A 21,875-nucleotide genomic window follows, 5' to 3' on the forward strand; every position below is an offset into this window, starting at 1 on the left:
AAGATGACAGAAGGTGGCCTGGCAATCAGCAACCATCAAGAAAGTCCCATAGCCAACATGGGTAAGATGACCTTTAATAATGGAAGTGCCAGTGTTCTGTGGCATTGTGAATCTTTCTCAATTTTAGTATTAGAAAGAATGATGATGGTAAGAGCTAATAATACATTGAATAGAATAAATGAAACCATGAATCTATGGCAACACTCAAAACAGAGAGAAAGGGAGAGTGAGAGAGACAAAGAAAAGAGGATAAGAAAGAAGTCTTTCATACAAAAAAAAGCCATATTGACAATAAATAAGGATCAATAAAATATAAAAATCACCATTTTCTATTAACCTAAGCACACTCTTTTCAGCAAAGACTATCAGTTGATGCTCAAGTCAATGGGTAAAAATGTGTTGAAGACTATTCATAATATCTAAGTATCACTCCACAAGTACTTTTATAGTGGATAACTGTAGAGGACCCATTTCAATCAAAGGATCAAACTACAGAATCACCAATACTTGGACAAGTTACCATGATGTAATTTCTGATATCATGCAAGAGGTAGACATAACATCTTCTATGCTATTCCCTTGCCAAAATGTAGTAAGCCTGAATCTGACAGTGAAGAAGCAATAAGAAAATCCAGATTGTAGGATATTCTAAACAAATGGCAGGAATTCCTCAAAATGTCCACATCAGGAAATAAGAGAAAAAGTGGCCAAAATTGAAGACAATTAAAGAAAAACATCACCTAAAGCAAAGGTATAATCCCGATTAGGCCTGTGATTTTTTAATGCCGAATATTTTCTCTGATATAAGTATGGTTATTCATAATAGAGTTGGGGTGGGGAGCTTAGGAGGATTAGATGAACTCTAGGTAGGGCAAAGGGGTGAGAGGGGAAAGGATGGGGAATGGGGGTAGGAAAGACGGTGGAATGAGATGGACATCATTACCCTAAGTATATGTATGAAGACACAAATGGTGTGACTCTACTTTGTGTACGACCAGAGACATAAAAAAATGTTCTCTATATGTGTAATATATATGTCATATGTAACAAAATTAGAATAAATAAATTAAAATTAGAATAAAAATGAGAATAAATAAATTTTTAAGAAAATTTTTAAAACAGGGCATAAGACATGTGTAATGACAATAATGTGCATATGTATTGTCTCTTCCCATAATTCTGAAGGTCATATGTGAATGTTTGAAGATTATGTGTGAATTCACAGAACTTAGACAACAATTCTCATTAGATGTAACTTCTTAAAAATAATTCAGTTTCCATTTATGTAAGAAATACCTACATGCCTCCAGCATACACAAACTCTTTCCTGTTTTAGCCAGATTACCAAAATGACTTTAAATAAATCTCCATGGATTACAATTCAATTGTGTTTTACAAAGTGAATAAATAAAGGTAAACAGAAATTGGAAAAAACAAAAAGCCTATAAAAAACATTACTGGAGGGCTGGGGTTGTGGTTCAGCGGTAGAGTGCTCGCCTCACACGTGCGAGACCCTGGGTTCCATCCTTAGCACCACATACAAAAATAAACAAGTGAAATAAAGGTGTTGTGCCCAACTACAACTAAAAAATAAATAATAATAATAATAATAAAACATTACTGGGACAACTGAAGATGTTTTGATATGAAATTTTTTCTTGAGTAATGTATGAAGTTAAACTTTTTGAGTGTAATAATGACATTATAGTTGGTTATCAAGGAGAATGTGCTTCGTCCTAGTAGATATATATTGAGATAATTAGGACTAACTGGTTAAGATGCATGGAACTCAATTTTAAATAAATAATAGATATAAAATTTTGTATTTCTATAGCCATCTATACATCTATCGATCTATCTATCTGGATGTAGAAATATAAATATAGCAAAATTTGACAACCGCTGAATCTAGATGAAAGATGAGTCATTGTACTCGTATTTCCCCTTTTCTGTAGGTTTGAGATTTACAAAAACAATTTGGGGGCAGTAAACAAATTCCTCTTTCTGTGTTTTCAACTTTATATATGTTGGTACCTTACTCAACATACCCCATCAATCAACAAGTTCTGCTCTTTATAGCTCCTGAATAGCATTTGACTTTCACATCAGACTCTTCTGCACTGGCAGATCATTGCACCAGCCTTCTACTTGTACTCTATTCCTGTTTCCAACCTCACCCACCTCTACTTCCCAACCATCCTCAAAAAGTACAAAGATAGGGGCTGGGATTGTGGCTCAGCGGTAGAGCACTCACCTAACTAGTGTGAGGCGCTGGGTTCTATCCTTAGCACTACATAAAAATAAATAAAATAAAGGTATTGTGCCCGACTACAACTAAATAAATAAGTAAATAAAAAGTACAAACATAAAGGTCATTTTCAAAATACCAATCGTATTATGTCATGTCTGTGATTGAAACATGCAATGACTCTCTCCAGCCCTCAAAACAAATGTCAAGACTATAACCTGACTTCCCAATCCCCTCCTGATATGGTTCAGGCTTTCGTGATCCAGAGTCACCTTTTATTATTCCTTTTCCCCTTTGCAAAAGAATTCTCTGTCTTACTACAAATTAATATCTTAGTGCGCTATACATACTATTTTTGTACAAACTTTGCATTTTGTATTCTCTTTCAAGAAAATTACTTTCCTAGCCCCCATTCCACCTACCAGAGTGATGCCCTTCCCTCAGATAGTAGCCTAGATGTTACTTCCTACAAAAAACTCTCCAGGAGACCAGTCCCAAGCATGAGATATGTGCTCCCTCCACACTTTCCTCTTCCTCTCAAAGCACTGAGCAATTACAAAGTAATGAAGTTTACTTTGAGTATGCCCCTCTGGTAGGGAAAGCCTGAATATAAGTGGTTTTCAATTTCCACAGGATGGACATCCAATAAATATTTGTTGTAAGAAGGAGCAAATTAATAAATGTATTGAAAGTATTATTTTCAATATAAATGTAAATTTTCTTTTAACTATTTATTTTTTAGTTGTAGTTGGACACAATACCTTTATTTTATTTATTTTTATGTGGTGCTGAGGATCGAACCCAGGGCCTCGCACATGCTAGACAAGTGTTCTACTTCTGAGCCACAACCCCAGCCCCATGAATGTAAATTTTCTACATTGCAGAAGAGATGTTTATCAATTTTTCTGATAATAGCAAGTTTGTGAGGATCAGAGTGCAGAAAGATGACCAAGAGCATAAAATAATAATCTGTAAAATAACTTTGGAAAATTAGAGAAAAATGTTTGAACAGAGATTGGTTTAGAGTTGTTTACTAAGAGAAAAGAGAGAAAAACTGGCTATCAAACTATGTTGGGCAATGTTCCAGCTCTGCCAATAGTTCAAATGGAGAATGACAAATCCTTTATTCTGGATGTTTGTTTCATCATATGTAAAATGAAGACACTGAAATAGTCCACTGTAGGCTCTCTCTTAATGTGAAAACTCCAAGGACTCCAATGAAGAAACACTACTTAGTAGAAGGACAAAGTATCTACAACCTAGTACTATTTAAATTCAGCATTGTGAGGCATACATTTAGGAGTAGTACCACAGATGCTTTGTTATTATGGTACATTGACATTTTAGTAACATTTATCTTTGCATTGAATTATGGCATAAAGTGTCCACAAAGCCATTTGCTGTGACTTCCCCCACTACAAACACAGTTCAATTTTTCCATTCTTGAGACCTATACACACACCCACACAAATATACACATTTTTTATTTCAGTATGTATTATGCAATATTCTATAATTTTCTTATTTTTGCTGAGCAGTAAATCTTGGCAATCTTGTAAAAGTCTTCCTTATTCTTTTTAACAGATGAGTTGTACAAGTACACCATAATTTATTTATCCACTTATCTGCTCATGAATGTTTTTTTTTAATATTCCAGTTTATAGATAAAGGTATAATAATATCCTTGTGCATGGATCTTTCTCTGAACATATCAGAATTTATTCAGTGTAATTTGTAGAAATCGAATTGCTAGCTCAAAAAACAAACATGATATTTATGTCTGAAATATAATAGCTAATTGCCTTCCCCAATAAGCTTTGCCAACTGACAGTCTTAGCAATTGTGCCTATTTTCCTGATTACTTGCCAACAGTGAATATTATTGATCTTTTTAATCTTTCATTTTGACAATTGAAATAAGGAAGTTTTGTTTTTTAATTAGAGTTTTAAATCAAATTCCTAAGGAAGTTAAGTAACTTTTCACATGATTCAAAGCTATTTGTTTGGCACTTTCCCTTGAAGGCATAGACTATAGTGTAGTTAAGTAGATTCTATGCAAAATAAAGCTACATATGATACACATATGTATAAGTGCATAAAATGCACTGAAAAGATACAGCATTAAAAATAATTATTGGGAAGAATGTCATGGATATAGGTAAGCCATGGCAAGAGGGGAATTTCAGGCTTAATTTGGATTTCTTACATTGGGAATAAAATATTCTAATTTTTCAATGATGAAGGGATTATTAAATAGGAATCATAAAAATAAATGTAATTATATGTGATCTACTCCTTTTTTATTTGTTTGTTTGCTTCTCCTTTTACTTCCAGGAAATAATCCTATTTGGTATTTTTTTCTTGTACCAATTAGAGTTGTTTCTCACTGCCTTGAAGGATTTCCCTGGGGTCCAGTCTTAGACACCCTGCTCTCTCCTCCAGAAAGCTCATCTCACTTGCACCTGTGTTTTTCCCTTCAGTATCTAAGTTGAGATCCTCTCACACTGACTTCCTTCTCATAGCTTCTCTGGCTCTTCTAATCATTTTTAAACAATGCCATTGTACTTAACAGATCCTTTGTGATAAGAATAAAAAAAAGGAATGTACAGGAAACTATGCTAAAAGAGGATCTTATTAAAGTGCTGAACCAGCAGACTTTCCTGAGGCAGTGATATTTAACCACGGATACGAGGTGAAGTTAGCTGGGAAGTTGTTGGGGAATGGGAGAGAAATACTCCAAAGAGAATATGTTCAAGTAAATAAAATACTATTGGTATGACAGTAATGCTCCAGTGTCAGATGATTTTTGTGACTGACTTGCCATAAATCCAAACCAAACACCTGTGTGTGTTGGGAGTTGGGGAGCAGGGGTGTAGACTGGAAGAAGGAGTCCCCAAAAGAGAATTTCCATTTTTCACAGTCTTAGAAAAGAAACACAGAAAATCAGTTCTTAGTCTAGAGTAAAGGAAAATATTTTCTGCTATCTCTGGGGCCAAAAATCAATTTGACCTATAGACTCTAAGGAATGGGTAATCTGATGCATTTCCAGGATATAAATGTGGCCCAAAGTGAGGAAACAGAACAAGTTAGCAGAAAATGAAGAAGGGTCTGAAGTAGCACTAATAGAACTTTCCATAATATTCTATCATCTCTGCAGTCTAGCATGAGAGTCACCAGCCTTATGTGGACATAGAGTACTTGAAATACAGCTCGTACTTATGAGGAACTGATTTTTAAAATTATTTTATTAAGTTCCCATTTTATTTAATTTTAAAAAACCCCATGTAGCTTGGCGCCAGTGGGCAATACAGTTCTGCAGCAAAACTAGTATGACAACCAGCCTCAGGTGGATTTAGAGAATTAGAGAAAGACGCAAACACACACAGGAGGTTGAGAAGTAGGGAAAACCAGCAGCCCCTGTCGTCCTCAGCAAAGAATGTCAGCACCCAGAAAATTCAGATTCCATCCAAGTATATCCAAAAATGGTGGTGAGATGTGATGAGGGGAGAAGAGACTCCAGGATTTGGTCCTAAACACATATAAGCTACAGCCTTGGGAAAAGGTCAGAAATTATCATCGAAGCTGGTGGTGACTTGATTGGATATTGGTAAAATATGACAAATGTGAGATCCAAATGGCTCAAATCACAGTTCTTACATTGTCCATTTTCTTGCCTAATCTTCAAGAAATTTGAAAAAGCAGCTGTACCATGGTCCACGGGTCCCGCTAAATTGCACTACCGGTGATTAGCAATGGACATCTCTGCCTTCCTTTCTCCTTCCTTTATAGCAAGCTTCTTAGTTGCCTTTTCTGTTCTAGTCCTGGCCAAAGCTCAAAGTTAAAACATTTGCTCCCCCAAATCTCTCTTTATCACCTCCTCTGATCCAGATTCATTTTTATTTATAAGCATCCGTTACAAAAGTACACAGAGAAATTGGAAAAGGCGTGAAGCTATTAGAACTTGCCACAAAGTTCAGCATAAAGGCTGCAGCATTTGGGAAGACACATTTTTTTTTATCTGTACTGACATGGTTTCACTTCCTTGATTTTTGGTTATGACACCGTTTGCAGTCCATCACCCATGAATTTTAACAAGAGAAGCAAAATCACCAAAGAATTCCTCTGCCATCTTCTATTGTGCCAGCTTTAGTGAAATTGGATTTGTCCTCATGCTATCACCTTAATGCTAAGGAAGGAGACCTGCAGAGCTTCACTGATTTTCTGCTGCCACCAAAAATAGATGTTTTGATTCTACTAAGGGAGCTGGGTGAGGAGCACTCTGACCTGCTGCCTTTGTTCAGCAGGTGATGAATTGACTAAGGCTACTGAATGCACTCTTCACTGTATAATAGAGTTATTTATTAAGCTTTACCTGTTTACTTTCTCACAAGTCTCCATCGAGATGCCTTTAGAAAGAAACCAGAATAAAAAAAGCAATGGGATATTCTTATTTTTGCCTTTCATTCTTCAACCCTTCTTTGCATTGATTTTTCTGTAGGCATTGTTGATTATCTGCTGATTATGCATCAACTCCAAGTTAGCAGAGCCTCGACCTGTACACTATTGACTTAACATGCTTGTTTTGTTAATGAAGTCTTTATCTTATTTGAGTCTTGTTCCTTAAAGGAGTATCATCCCAAAGGAAGTTTGCGGTCAGTAGAAGTCACCCAAGAGCATGCACTGAAAATGGACAATCTGCCTCTGAGTCCTGGCTCTGACCCATGGGGGAATTCAATTAAATATTTCTGAGTCTCTATTTCCTTACGTGCAACCGGGAAATAAAAATGTCTGCTTTGATTAGGTTTCAGACTGGTGAGAGGATCAAATAACATCATGGTCACAGAAGTGCTTTATAAAAATCTTTCCCCAGATGAAAGGTAATACGTTTTTATTCATCACTTTCACCTTCACTGATTTCCAGAATTTTAGTTCAGTTACAACAAAAGTTACAGGTGATAAAAAAAAAAAAAACATTATGGCAAAGATAAAAGAACAAGAGTCATATAATAGAAATAATGAATAATTGTTTCAGAATATCTAAGACTAGTTGTATGGATTGAACAGTAAGCTTAGTTTTAAACTAAGTCAAAACACAGAATATAATCAGGCACACAGCTCTCCTAACATTACAAATGAAGTATGCTGATTTGTTAGGAGAGATGGAAGGTATTACCCTTAAACTCTAAGAGGATCATTGGCGAGATTTTTTTCTGAGAATACACCTTTCCATACTTCCCTTGCAATTAGGTGTGGCATCTGACCGAGCTTTAGCCAATGAGATAATCTCTACAGGCTCCCCTTTGCTTTCCCATATTTTCTAGCTTGAAGCATGTCAATCTGGGAAAGCAGAAGAGGGAAGAAGCTTAGGTAGGACCTGAATCCCTAATTAGAGCTGTTCACAAATTAGAAATATCTGCTTTCTACTTTACATGAGAAAGAAAGAAATCTCTACCATGTTAGACTGTTATTTATAGCATTGGTTTATTGTAACAAAATACCTGAGGCATCTTATTTAAGAAGTATATAAAGTTTTATTTATTATTCTCAGGTCTGAAGGTTCTGGTCCATGATTGGATGGCTCCATTGGTTTGGGCCTCTGGTGATGGCAGCATATTATGATGAAAATGTGCAGCCAAGCAAACTACTCACACAGAGATAGGAAAAAGTGAGACTGAAAGATGGGGGTCCCACAGTCCCCTTTGAATGTACCCTCAATGACCTAAGGACCTCCTACTAAGCACTACTTCTTAAAGGTTAACAGTATCTCCTCTTATCACCCCTCTGGGTTCCAAGTCTTTGTTATAACACACAGACATTTGGGGGAACATATTCATATTGAAACCATAGTAACATCTGTGTACAACATAATGACATTTTGGTCAAGAATGGACCACATATATGAAGGTGGTCTCATGAGCTTATACCGCTCAATGATGTTGTTGCCATCTTGGTCTGTGTAAGTATACACCATGATGTTCACACAATAATTAAATTGCCTAACAGCGCATTTCTCAGAATAAGTACTGGAACTAGGTGATGCACGATAGTATTAAGTAGAATCTGCAAACCTAAAAAAGACCAAAGATTTTCTAATTTGAAACCTTTTTGAATAACACTGTCTTAATTTTATATTTTAACTATCAGTCTTATCTAAGAAAAATTTTTAAATGATCTTCATGGACTATCTCACATTTTATCAGAGACAACAAAATCTAAATGTTTTGAGAGGAGGGACTAAAACCAATTGAGAAATTTTATTTACATGTTTGAGATTGTGGTGTCTGGGGTGGCAAGAAAAGAAGCAAACGATGAGAATAGTCACAACATGAGGCACACCCCGTAGGTCCTTTTCTTTTGGGTACCTTACTAGTGAACATACAGTGGGCAAAGAGAAGCCCTAGAGACTTCTGGGCCCTTAATAAATTGAAAGGAAGCTTGACAGTTTAGAAAGACGGACAAATCATGGGAAGGTAAAAAAAAAAGAGGCAAATCTGACCTTCCATATTCCCTTCAAGCTTAGCTTGCCTGGCAGGGTACCAGAATCCTCATCTTTTCTTGTTACAGCAAAGAATACAGTTCACAGGCCCTGCTATAGGATCTGTCTACAGGAATGGTGGGAATTTTATAAAGATAATCAAGAATGAAGGTACCATAAAATCTATAAATGTAACTATTTTATTACTTTTCAAACACTTGCCAATTTTGTCTCCTGAACTTTTCTGGTCTTTAGAGATTAAAGTATCACCAGAACATTATGTTTAGATTCCATCTACTCCAAAGACATGTTTGTTCCAAGAATTCTCACTGGATGGTCTCTAGGGACTTCCTGCTAGGATTGTAGCCATGTTGTTCTCACACTGAACTATTCTGAGCCTTTCTACTTTGAGCATGAATACCTCCTGTGTTCCATGAGGCTTAGGAGTTTTTCTTTCTACAGAAAGTGGGCTTGGGGAAGTGGTAGCATACAGTAGATAATGCGGGGCCAGTCCCTGCCTCTGCACCTATAGCCTGGCCAGAACAAATACGCCAGGAAGAAACCAGTAGTGAAAAGCAAACTATGCTCCCAGATTAAACAAGCAACAGAGAATCCAGGATCACAGGCAGAACATCCTGGCACTGAAGTCAACAACAGAAAATAAAAGTAAGGAAACTTTGGATGACTACATAACCAGATGCCCAGAAGAAACATTACATATGTGTATGTATATATATATATATATATATATATATATATATATGTATATATATATATATATATATATATATATATACATACACACACACACACACAGCCCCAGTGTGGCCTTCCAAAAATCTCATTTCCCTTACGCCATAATTTTTACTTCTCACCATTCCTATAAAATCATCAACCACACTCAGTCTGTTTCATACAATAGCTGGCGTTTGAAGTTTCTAAGAAAATGTGAAATATTGTTGACATCAAAAATAATATGAACATCCAGAGACCATGTCATTTCTCTAAGCCTTGCAAGTTCTACAAGAAAGTTTGGGTAACAACCATTTTATAATTCTATGAATAATACAAGTTTCACTCCCTTCAGGATGATATATGGCCTTTTGACACCACCACTTGAAAGAAAATTAAGTCCACAAGTTACTTTTCTCATCCTTCTCTCCATGTAACTTCTTTGTTCCAAAGAACAGAACCAAGACATTAATTAGAATCTTTTGCCCACTAATAAAATAAGAAATGGGAGATGGAAAATGATGTGGGTTTTTTTTTCCATGTCTATGTAACTATTTGCCTTTTCAACACTTATTGCTAACCATTTCCTACCACACACACACACACAAAATAACAACAACAACAACAAAAAAAAAAAAAAAACAGTAGCAAGTATCATTGGAAGCTTAATTTTCTTTAGGAAATAAATAAATTTGAATCAAGATAATGTTAGTGGGCTGGGATTGTAGCTCAGTGGCAGAGCACTTGCCTCCCAAGTATGAGACACTGGGTTCGGTCCTTAGCACCACATGAAAATAAATAAAATAAAGGTATTGTGTCCATCTATAACTAAAAAATATATTTTTTTAAAAAAAGATAATGTTAGAGGCCATGGAGTTCAACTTCTACTGGCTAAATATATAACACCTAATGTTAATTGAGAACTTCCCCTGTGTGGCAAGCACTCTTTCAAGAGCTTTCCAAATATTATCTCACTTAATCCTCACACACACACACACACACACACAAACTGTTATTCCCAGTTAGAAATAAAGGAAACAGATCCAGACATGTTGATGTGCACAAGGTCACATTGTAAGCAAAGCTGTGATTCTGACTCATTTGTACCATTATACAGTGAACATAATAATTTGTTTTATTCCTAAATGTTAATAATAGGACTAATTTGGCATGGGACATTTTATTTAGAGATATATGGAAAACATTCACTGTACAATTCAAAGACCAAACTTCCTGTCTTTCATTAATCCTTGCCCCTGCTATTTAAGGAGATGGACTTCAGCTAACATCTGACAACACTTCAGTCCCAAATAAGCAAGTTGTGTAAAAGCAAAACAAACAAAACAAAATAAGAGATAAAGGAATCTGGTGCCAGAATCATGGGATTTCTAAGAGTGTGTCTTTAACTCTTGGAGCACAAACCACTGTCTCTGGAGCTTCAGCTGCTGAGGACATGCTTTCCTTCGCCGCAGTTTTCCCCTGTGGCCTGTGGACCTCGAACTTGTGACAGATGGCTGCATTTCATGGGAATCATCCAGCATATCATTTTCTCGAGGTGTCCATGCTGTGTTTGGAATTCACATTTACTCAAGGGTCTCACTCTTAGTATTGGCTATACACTTGTCACTGGATTGTTCCTGTCTATCTCTGTTGAATGGTTTAAAAATGGATGAGCTTCATTGTTTCTTGAAAGTACACCTGCAAAGCTCGGTTGGGGAAAAAAAAAATTGTCATAGACTCTTTGTTCACAGAAGCTCTGAACTGCATCCTTTTCTTCCTTTGAGTCCATCAGCATCTGCTTTTCCAACTGGTAATTTCAAAATTAGTGGTCCAACTTTGATAGGTTGAATCTGTAGTTTGAAAAGACACCCACTCCCAACCCTCTGCGGTAGTTCCAATAACACATCAACGTTATGATGTTAACTCTCCTAAAAGACTCTAACATTCAAATTCTTTGTGTTCTTAACAGCAGAACAAAACTGCCATATATCTTTCTGAAGTTAAAGTCATCCTAATCCATTGTTACATTTTTCTGATTGTCCTCAAGCTGTCAAAATGCTGGCTATGTCTATCAAAATATGCCAAATTCATTTGAAGGCATTGAGTATGGAGTAGCACTGAAATCTTTCAGACAAAATGCAGTTAGAAAAATAGCAAATACATAAAGGTTAAAATGAGGAAAAGTATAAGACGGAGGATATCTTTGCTCCTAAATATGATAGATTCTATTATAAAGAAGTGATCTATATTATTGGGACATCAATTTATTAACGAAGAATCTAAGTTGTTATATACAAAAATGGGGTATAGCAGAATTTTAATGGTTAGCAACTCTTTTTGGCTCTTGTTATCTTTCTTTCTTTTCTTTTTCTTTTTTTCTTTTTTTTTTTTTTTTTTGATAGTTTAAAGACTAAACTACCAGTTACAGGTTAATATAATTGTTACATTTCATGTTTTATAAATTTCAAGGTTGTATTGCAAAATATTATATGTCTATTTCAAACTAATATGGATATTCCAAGCACCCCTTTGGGGACTTTATGAAGCCCTAAGATCATATTTTAGTGAATATAATGAAACAGAAAGGATGGAGGCTCAGGTCTACCTAAATTACACAGCACAGAGGGCATTTCTTCCTACCCACATTTGAAACTAAAACCACTTTGATATATGCTGTTCATTATGCATAGCTGCAGAATTTCAAATTAATTAACTAAGATAGGGAAAAGGAAATTATTCACTTGTAGTTAAGTTCCTATGGTTTATTTTCTATGTGGAATTAAAATGAAAACTTCTAATTTTATTTTATGGGCATTGCTCCAGGATTTACAAGAAGCATGAAAGGCAGGACCCTCATATGGGATCTTGGGGACAACAAAATGCCAAAATCAGTTTTGAAAAAGAGTTGTGCCAATCCAGGTGAGGCAGGAGAGAGTTTTTGTAAACCGGATGTTCAAATTTGTATTTATTTAGTTTTATGTATATACCAAATACAAGAACAGTTACTGAGGGTTATCTCAGTAATCTGGCTTTTCTCATTTATAACCAAATTTTTGGTTTCCCCAAAATATGTTGATTTCAAAAACAAATGTTGTCCAAGAATAAATTGTCCTTCCTTGACAAAATTCATGTGCAGCAATTTCAAACTAAGTATTATTATTCATCCCAAAGAACTGAGGGATAAAGTTAACAAGTACATGATGTTAAAGCTGGGTCTCATTATTTTCAATTCCCTGCTGTAATCATTAAATATATTAAAAATACTTTTTTAAAAGAAGCCTCTTTCTGATTCATCCTAGTGTCCTTTGTGAACAACTCAAACTCTCTGGTCTACAAGCATGACTCTTACCTCGAAGGCCCTCTGTATCTTCACAAAGTCATCCACGCTGAGCTGGTTTTCAAGCAGGCCTGTGCCATAGTCTCTATCTACAGTCACATTTTCTGTCCTCTCTGGGCTCTTTGGCTCAGGCTGGGAGCCAGTGCTTAAATCAAGTGCAGCATTTTGGTAACTCATCATAGCTTCACCTCTTTGGGGGCCTTCAATTCTTTCTGAGGCTTTTTTTCCCGATTTCAACAGGTGCCTTTGAAAAGAAACTCAATTTAGAATAGCATTCCAAAAAGAGGGCTGGGGATATAGCTCAGTTGGTAAATTGTTTGTCTCACATACACAAGTCCTTGGGTTCGATCCCCAGTACCAAAACAAACAAAAAAAATTTTACAAAAGAGCTGGGCATGGTGGCACACACCTGTGATCCCAGTGGCTTGGGAGCCTGAGGCAGGAGGATCGTGAGTTCAAAGCCAGCCTCAGCAAAAGTGAGGCACTAAGCAACTCAGTGAGACCCTGTCTCTAAATAAAATATAAAATAGGGCTGTGGATGTGACTCAGTGGTCAAATGGCCCTGAGTTCAATCCCTGGTCCCCACCCGCCCCCCATAAAAAAGCACCACCCTTTCAAGGCATATCATTAGAAGGCAAAATGTCTAAGCCAAGGTAGGAAATGAAAATCCTCGATCCCCTCCCACGCTTAGTTCCATAGTTTATTTTAAAACCCATAGTCCCCTTCTTTGTACTGTTTGATTAAAAATGTGTAAAGCTTCCCATAATTACAGCCACTGACACTGAAACACCTTCAGATCCTCATTTAAATGCATTAGAAAAGTAACTCCTCAAGATCTCTGTGGCTAACCTTGCTTACATTAATAAGTTGTGGTTTTCGACTTCATTTTCTTGTCTGGGGACATTAGAGGACGAAGCTGCAAAGTTCCCCCACTGGTGAAGTGCCTGCCCCTGAAGGCCACCTTCCCAGCAATGTGGAGTTGTTTTGTTTCATCTGTTTCTGAGGCCTTTGTATGTTTCCTGGCAACCAGCATCAAACCAGCCCAAACTTTTCCTCCCCAACTAATGAGTGAACTGAAGGTTTGAATGCACAATCTGCGTGCTGAGTTATTTTTTAAAGGAACAGGTCAGCAAACTCATATTTGTATAAAACTGCATCCTGTATGATATGAAGACAATTTTTACAAACCTATTTTCTAGGAAGCATATCTGGAAACAATGTGATTAGGCCAGGAAGGAAGCATGGCATGAGATTCTGGAATTTTATGTTTTTCACACAGAAAGTATTTTCTTCTCATCTATTACAAATTTATTCCTTATATCCTCTTTGTCTTTTTGATTTATATATAACAAGGATGACTCAAAAAAAAGCTTTCAACTCATTGAAAATGAGTTGGAAAAAAAAATGAAGTATAATGTAACATGATAAATCACTGGTTCAGCTAATACAAATACAAAGGAACTGGGCACAGGGATGCACCCCTGCAATCCCAGTTATTCGACTCAGAAGGCTGAGGCAGGAGGATTATAAATTCAAGATCAGCCTCAGCAACTTAGTGAGACCCTGTCTCAAAATAAAAAATGAAAAGGGCTGGGGATGTAACTCAGTGGCAGAGCACCACTAGATTCAATCCCAAGTACTGCAGAAATAAAAAAAAAAGAAAGAAAGAAAGAAAAAAAGAAGATGAAAAAAAGAGAAAAACTAACTTTTTTTGAATACTTACCAAGATCCAGCCACTATACTATTCACTTTGTACTCCTTATCTTGTTTAAAATTTACAAACCTATACAAGGCAGATATAATCATTCTCCCCCATTTTATGGATGAAATGGCAAAGAAAATGACGGAGGCCACACAGGAACATTAGTCAGATGTGGAATGCAGCAGAATGCCTCACAAGCTTGAGAGCCTGCATGACAGCTGAATGTCCTTTTTGCACCCTCTTTTCATCTTTGTAAATTGAAAAGTTGGCCATGGATACTCTCTTGGGTTACTTCCAGCTAAGGGTCTATGAGCTGGTGTCCACTAGGTATATGGACATACACAGTGCATTTCCTAGGAAGGAGATGAAGCCTTCCTGCAAGCATTTCTGTTGAATGAAAAAGTAAAATTCACTCTGCATCCATTAACACATTCATATAGTTTCCCATTGTTTGTTCAATCATTCATTAAGAACCATCGAGTCAGGAGCTATGGCACACGCCTATAATCCCAAAGGATTGGGAGGTTGAGACAGGAGGATTGCAAATTCAAAGCCAGCTTCAGCAAAACTGAGGAACTAAGCAACTCAGTGAGACTCTGTCTCTAAATACAATACAAAATAGGGCTCAGGATGTGGCTTAGTGGTCCAGTGCCCCTGAGTTCAAACCCTGGTACACTGCCCCCAACCCCGGAAAACAACAACAACAACAAAAAAAAACCAACAAAAAAAAGCAAGCCATTGAGTTGGTTTCTTCTCTTAAGGAGATTATAGTCTGGTAGGAGCAATTACCTGCTTAATTCATCCTCCAGGCCAGTTCCAACCTCTTGCTCTTTATAATGCTGTGTTGAGAAGGATTCTGAAGTCATCGATAGTCTAAGAGGAAAGGACAGTATTACAGATGATAGACATGTATCATGGACACAGAAAGATGGTGGAGGAACAGATTTACCACAAATTTGCCTTTCCTGGCTTAACATTCATGGAAGTTAGGAAAACATTTTTAAGACCTACTAATATAAATTCCCCTAAGTTATCTCACATGGTAACAAAATTTTTCTTTCTACCAACCTAGTGAGTAAATAAATAAGAGTTTAATTCAGCTGGATCAGCCTCATAAATGTTTATAATATATTTTTATAGTGAGATTGTGCAGAATTGGGCTTAGTAGTTCAGTAACAGATACTAATGAGGGAAAGAAGAGGAAATAGAAAGAAAGAAAAAAAAAAACATTCTATGAAGCTTCACCAGGAGAGGCAGGTATCCCACTGGCTGATAAGGCAAAATTTTCTAATTATTCTAAGACCGGCAAGCTGCCTGGCCTAGTTAGCTTCCATAAAGATGCAGCTCTAAACGTTTTCATTAGTCAAGACAGGAAAGTATAATGAGCAGCTAACAAATTACAGTAGAAGTTAATCAATTGACACAGTTTTCTTTCTGTAAAATTATGGCATTAGAAATAATTCTTGATGGTAAACTCTTCAATGCTCTAACCTTTGTCTGTATCTGTGTGGCGAATTTTCAGGTTAAATTTCTGCAACACTCTAAAATCCATAACATGACCGCAGAAATTCACGTCCTTGCTCACTGGGAATCAATTAGGACTTGGTGAAAGGCTGCCCCATGACCAGTCCACTACTAGGCTCTACAGGGGATGTCACAGGGCTGAAGCAGTCTGGGCTGTCAAATGTTGATAGTTTAGTCTCAGGACAGAGGGAACAAGTTGACACTTGCTCCCTTCTCCTGTAGGGACAGGCCAATGTTTGTTAGATCTGTTAGCACCAAGCACCCAAATGTGCCAAGTTAGCTGGTTCATCCACTGGCCTTTGTTTTCTTTGAAACCAAGGAACTGAATAATTCTCCCACTGAGCTCACACCAGGTCTGGGTCCTTCTGCCAACTCCCCACTCCATCCCCAAATCCCTGCCTTCTGCTCGCATAATTGATCCCTACTAACATCAATACAGGTCTCCCCTTTCCATCCATGTCGTAGTTTCTTCTTACTAAAATTCTTTACCTTTGCCTAGAATTCTCTATCTCCTCCTTTGAACTGACACCTGTTTCCTCTTTCTAACCCATTTCCCATCACGGTAAGTTGAGTTTCTTCTTGCCTTAGTTTCTTTCTCTCTCTGGGCTGGAAGAAGACTATCTTCCCACAGTCTTCTTGCCTCTTGAACCCAGGCCTTCCCCACAGGGTCCCAGTAACCAAAATCTGCAATTGAAAGGCAACCTCCTCCCAGAGCCCAGCGTGAAGCGCCAGCCCACCTGGGGCACCTCATGAACCCTTAATAAATATTAGTTTCTTTGCTTCCTTGTTCCTAATCTTCCCAGTGAGAATTAATTACTCCTTCCTCTCTGCAACCACAGCATTTTTTTAATCCTTTAACCACAGCACTTTTTCTTTCTGCCTTGTAATACAATTAGTTGTCTGTGTATCCCTCTCTCCCACCAGATTAACTCCCTAGGAACAGCAATGATACCCCACTAATGCCTGTAGCCTCATCCTGCCCAACACAGAGCTTTGCATAAACTGTACAGCAGTACAGTGATGTAACGCTCATTTGTATGAAAGCATAGGCAGAAGCAGCCTTCACTGCAAACTTGAGTTACCCAACAGTGAGGGGTCCTGGAAGTTAGGTGGCACCAAGTCAGAAAACGAGGCACGATTCTTTGAAAACAGAAAAACATGAAGAGAAAACTGAGATGGGCTTTTTCTTTTTTATAATAGTGCTCCCCTAAGATTTTATTTTTAATTAATTAATTTTTTTTTAGTTACATACGACCGCAGGATACAACCTGACATAATCACAAAGGTGTGGGACTCAACCTGCTCCACTTCAATCCCCAGCACTTCCCTCTAGCCTCCCTCCCATCTCCTACTCCCACACCCCTCCCTCCACTACACCCATCCACAGTAAACTCATTAAAAAAAAAAAGTAAACTGCAAATGGATTGAAGAGATTGGGTTTTTAAGCCATTTCAAGTATTCAAGCACTTTTGAAGTCTTTATTTTTATACATACAGATCTGGTATAAAATGCAAATAAGGGTTGAGGCTCTGCTCTGTTCCTGACCCTGCCCTAAGCACCAGAAAAGCAAAGGTGAGATCCATCTCTGTGCCCACCATTGTTCATGTAACAGTAAATGTTGGGTTTAGATTAATCCTGTCTTTTGGGAAACCTTAGAAAGCAGGTTCCTTGTTAACCATAGGCACATACATGTTAGCCTTTTTGACCTACTGAGAAATTTTTAGAGTAACAAGATTATATTTTTATAGCAGCAATCCTCAGAATTTTCAAGGATTTGAAGACAGAATTCATGAAATATTTATATCCCCAAATAACTGTATATACATAATTTCACAATAAATTATATACCATCATATGTAAATCTCTAGTCCAAGCAAATAGTAGTAGTTAAACATATATTTACATATTCATATATCCATATATGGAAGCAAAATGTAAAATCAAGAGAAAAATCTTAATAATTGATTTCACTGTTTTTACTTACTTGAAAAAAAGGTCTCTGTGACTATTATGGTTTGGATATGAGGTGTCCCCCCAAAACGCCTGTCTTAATGCAGAAATGTCCACAGATGAAATGATTGCATGGAGTAACTGGGCTGTAACCTAGGCTGGTGGAGTGTCCACTGGCAGCATGCCCTGGAGGACTTAACCTTTCCTGCAGCCCCTTCCCCTTCTCTCTCTTTGCTTCCAGGCCACCAGAAGATCAGTGGCTCTCCTTTGGCACAGTCTTTTGCTATGACGTGATGTTCTGCCTTACCTAAGGACTAGAGCAATGGACTTGGCCCACCACAGACTGAATCTCTGAATCCATGATCCAAAATAAACTTTTCTTCCTCTAGGTTGTTCTTATCAGGTATTTTTTTTTCACAGCAAAACAAAGCTGACTAACAGTGATTTTTATCAGTAGGCACCTAGGATCCACTGAATTTAATATTGAGAACTAGTGCTTAGAAATATTCTTAGGTTCAGTCTGTTTGTGAGTGTTCTCATGGGCATCCCCAATCACAAATCACTTTGAGATGCTCTGTAACACGTGCTTCTCTTTGAAATCAATGTCTTTGTTCCCAGTGCTGTGTGGTTCTTTGGGTCAACAGCAGGGTTTTCACTAGGGGGCCACTTACTGGGCAATTACTGTGAACTAGGTTACCAATTTTTTCTTACATTCCCTTGCTGAGAGAACACTGCATTCTATTCTACTTGGAGCTTTCGAACAGTTTGTCAAAATCACTTTGATATTGAACACTTGCATCCATGTATAGAACCACTAAAAAATAGTCATAAAATCATTGCCTGAAAGGAGTCAACGAGAATCCAGTGAGCGTGTATGGATTGCCTTGTTGAATCGACCAAAATATGTAGATTGGTAATGAACAATTATTGAGTTCCTTGTATATGTCAAACACTGTGGTAAGGACTTTCACAAATGTTATTTTATTTAAATCTCATGATATCCCTAAAAGATACTTACTATTTTCTTTCTTTTTTTTTTTTAATTGACGAGAGAACTAAAGAAAATTAAGTCCCCCAATGAGCAGCTCTGTGGTCTGAAAGGGCAGGGAAACAGCCCAATGAGCATCACCGCAGAGGAGCCAATCAGCTAGATGTTGCTGGGGCCGCTGTGAGCCAATCATCAGCCGGCAGCTGGAAGTTTGCTGGCAGCTGGAAGTTTGCTGGGGCCCCTTCAGCTGTGGCTCTCAACATCTCCCCCTCTCTGTTTAAATATTTGGAAGGATATTCTATTGGAATATTTGGAAGGATAGTAAATGCAAAACGTGGACTATCCTCAGGATGAATTGGAATTGAAAAAAACCAATCTTTAATATCTATAACTAAAACATACCAGGTTTTTGGCAAAGCAGACAACTGAGGAATCCCTGATTGAGCAGGTCCCATAATAACCATCTCATTATTAATGGCTCTTAAATCTTGCAATAATCTCCATTTACCAGATTTCTTTTTGATGACAAAAATGGGAGTATTATGGGGAGATACAGAAGGTTGTATATGTCCTGCTAATTGTTGTTTGACCAGGTCATGGGCTGCTTGTATCTTTTCTTTAGTCAGGGGCCACTGAGGAACCCATACTGGTCTTTCTGATTTCCAAGTAATTTTTATTGTCTCAGTGGCCCTTTCTGAAAATCCAACCCATGTCTGTCTGTTCCTTGATCTATTTGTGTTGGTGCTGCTATACCTTGTTCTTGTTTTTCTAATCTTTTTCCTTTCCTAAAACCTTGTCTAGTCATAATAGTGGGTACATTTTGGTTGATGTTATTTGTTAATGTCAAACCTAATTGATCTAGGACATCTCGTCCCCATAAATTTACGGGAAGATGATCCAATACATATGGCTGTATAGTTCCTTCACATCCTTCAGGATCCTTCCAATCTAATACCATTGCACTTCTATGGGGATTAGTTGCCACTCCTAGGCCTCGAAGCATTTGAGTGGCTTGTTGTAATGGCCAATGTTTTGGCCATTCTTGACGAGAGATGATGCTAAACATCTGCCATATTTGGCAGATGGACGTCACACACTTGCCAGAATTTGGAAAATTAAAATATTTGCATGTTACAGTTGATACTTCTTCTGGATTTTTGATGGGCTCCCTTCATGCCGGAGAAAAAACTAAAGATGTTATAGCTCATTGCTTACAAAATTTTGCCACTGTGGGTGTTCCAAAACAGTTAAAAACAGATAATGCCCCTGGTTATACTTCTACCTCTTTTAAACAATTTTGCTCAACATTTGGCATTACTCATATAACAGGAATCCCATACAATCCACAGGGACAAGGCATAGTTGAAAGAGCTCATCAAACTATTAAAATGTACTTATTAAAGCAAAAAGAAGGAATTGGGAAGGGGTATATATTCCCCAAAGATAAACTTAAAATAACGATTTTTACTCTAAACTTTTTAAATTTGGATTCATCAGGACTTAGTGCTGCGGAAAGGCATATGTGTCCAAAAAATGTGCATAAGCCCAAGGTACTTTGGAAGGATATTCTAACAGGACAATGTAAAGGTCCTGACCCAGTAATTGTCTGGAGTTGGGGGTCTGTTTGTGTGTTTCCACAGGGAGAACAGCAGCCAATTTGGATTCCAGAGAGATTTACCAAGGTCCTGACCCAGTGATTGTCTGGAGTTGGGGGTCTGTTTATGTTTTTCCACAGGGAGAACAGCAGCTGATTTGGATTCCAGAAAGATTAACTAAAGCGATTTCTACAGACCAAAAAGAAGATGATTTGGCTCAAATCCATAACAACTGATATCCAAAACTCCAGTTTGGCTATTCTTAAATCTGCAACAGAACCAGGATGCTTTTTTCAATATCTATTTTATTATTGCCGTTTGCCATATCATGAAGTTCTAGTTTGTTTTTTGAGCTCATACAGACCTAGGTTAATGTTTTGCTGATCACTTCTATTTTTTGACTATAGAGTTTTTAAACATTGTAATGGAGATTTCACCTGTAAAAAGTTATAAGGCCTTTACTATAATGTTATGTGTTGTATGTATTATATTATGTGTGCACACTTGTGTTTTGTGTTATATGTTTGAATGTACGTATGTCCATATATCATATATGATGAGCGCTCATGATAAAATGGATCCAAATATTTTTTTTTCACGTGATTTATATGGTTTAATTTAAATTGGGTAAACAACTGTTGAGGATTGTTTTAATATGTAAACAAAAAAGAAGGTTAACAGATCTGTTTGTTTACTTTCACCTTTCCTTTTCATTATATTTAATAATTCTCTTAAAGATAATGTAAATTGTTAAGAAAATTGTTTTCTTTTAGTGCCTTCTGGAATGTTACATAATTTTTTCTTTAGCCATTATTGCCAGAATTCCTATCTTCATCCCAGTGCCGGTGAAGATAATGTAAATTGTTAAGAAAATTGTTTTCTTTTAGTGCCTTCTGGAATGTTACATAATTTTTTCTTTAGCCATTATTGCCAGAATTCCTATCTTCATCCCAGTGCTGGTGAAGTCAAAGATAAAACCAATATACAGCTTCTACAATAGCCATCACTGAACTGCTTGCAGAACTTGTCTGGACACATTGTGAACTCACCTGTATGCATTGTGAACTATCTGTTGGTGCAGCGACTTGTGGTAGTGTTGGGGTATTTTTGCTGATGATGTCATTGGTGATACAATTTTTCCAAAAGGAGCCGTCAATTGGCTTGGTGTATCTTCCTCCCTTCTGCTTGTCATGATTGTCCAGCTAAAATTTGGGGGCCAACAGAGGTGAGGCAAAGAACCTCACCCCCCCGCTGGTACAAAGACCTCTCCACAGGTGTGGCTGTATACTGGACTGGTAGTCAGTGACGGGTAAGATCCAATTGCA

The 21,875-nt window shown here is 37.3% G+C and overlaps 1 protein-coding gene across 5 annotated transcripts in view; it reads right to left on the bottom strand.

Moving 5' to 3' along the window:
• The window catches only part of Wdr49 (WD repeat domain 49), a 142,164-nt gene extending 128,392 nt beyond the window's left edge, over positions 1–13,772 (bottom strand). For 4 of the 5 annotated variants that reach the window (XM_046422887.2, XM_046422886.2, XM_058572248.1 and 1 more), the window contains exons 1-2: positions 13,650–13,772; positions 12,804–13,035 (exon numbers count right to left, since the gene is read on the bottom strand). In XM_046422887.2, the coding sequence (XP_046278843.1) occupies positions 12,804–13,035; positions 13,650–13,651 (234 nt within the window). In that variant the 5' untranslated portion in view covers positions 13,652–13,772. Of the gene's footprint in view, positions 1–12,803; positions 13,036–13,640 lie in introns of all 5 variants that reach the window. The other variant, XM_058572247.1, reaches the window with a different exon arrangement.
• Positions 13,773–21,875: the final 8,103 nt, after the last annotated feature.

Source organism: Marmota monax, unplaced genomic scaffold, assembly GCF_021218885.2.
Source record: "Marmota monax isolate L192 unplaced genomic scaffold, Marmota_monax_Labrador192_F-V1.1 WCK01_AAM20220418_F8-fsc00110, whole genome shotgun sequence".
Lineage (NCBI taxonomy): Eukaryota > Metazoa > Chordata > Mammalia > Rodentia > Sciuridae > Marmota > Marmota monax.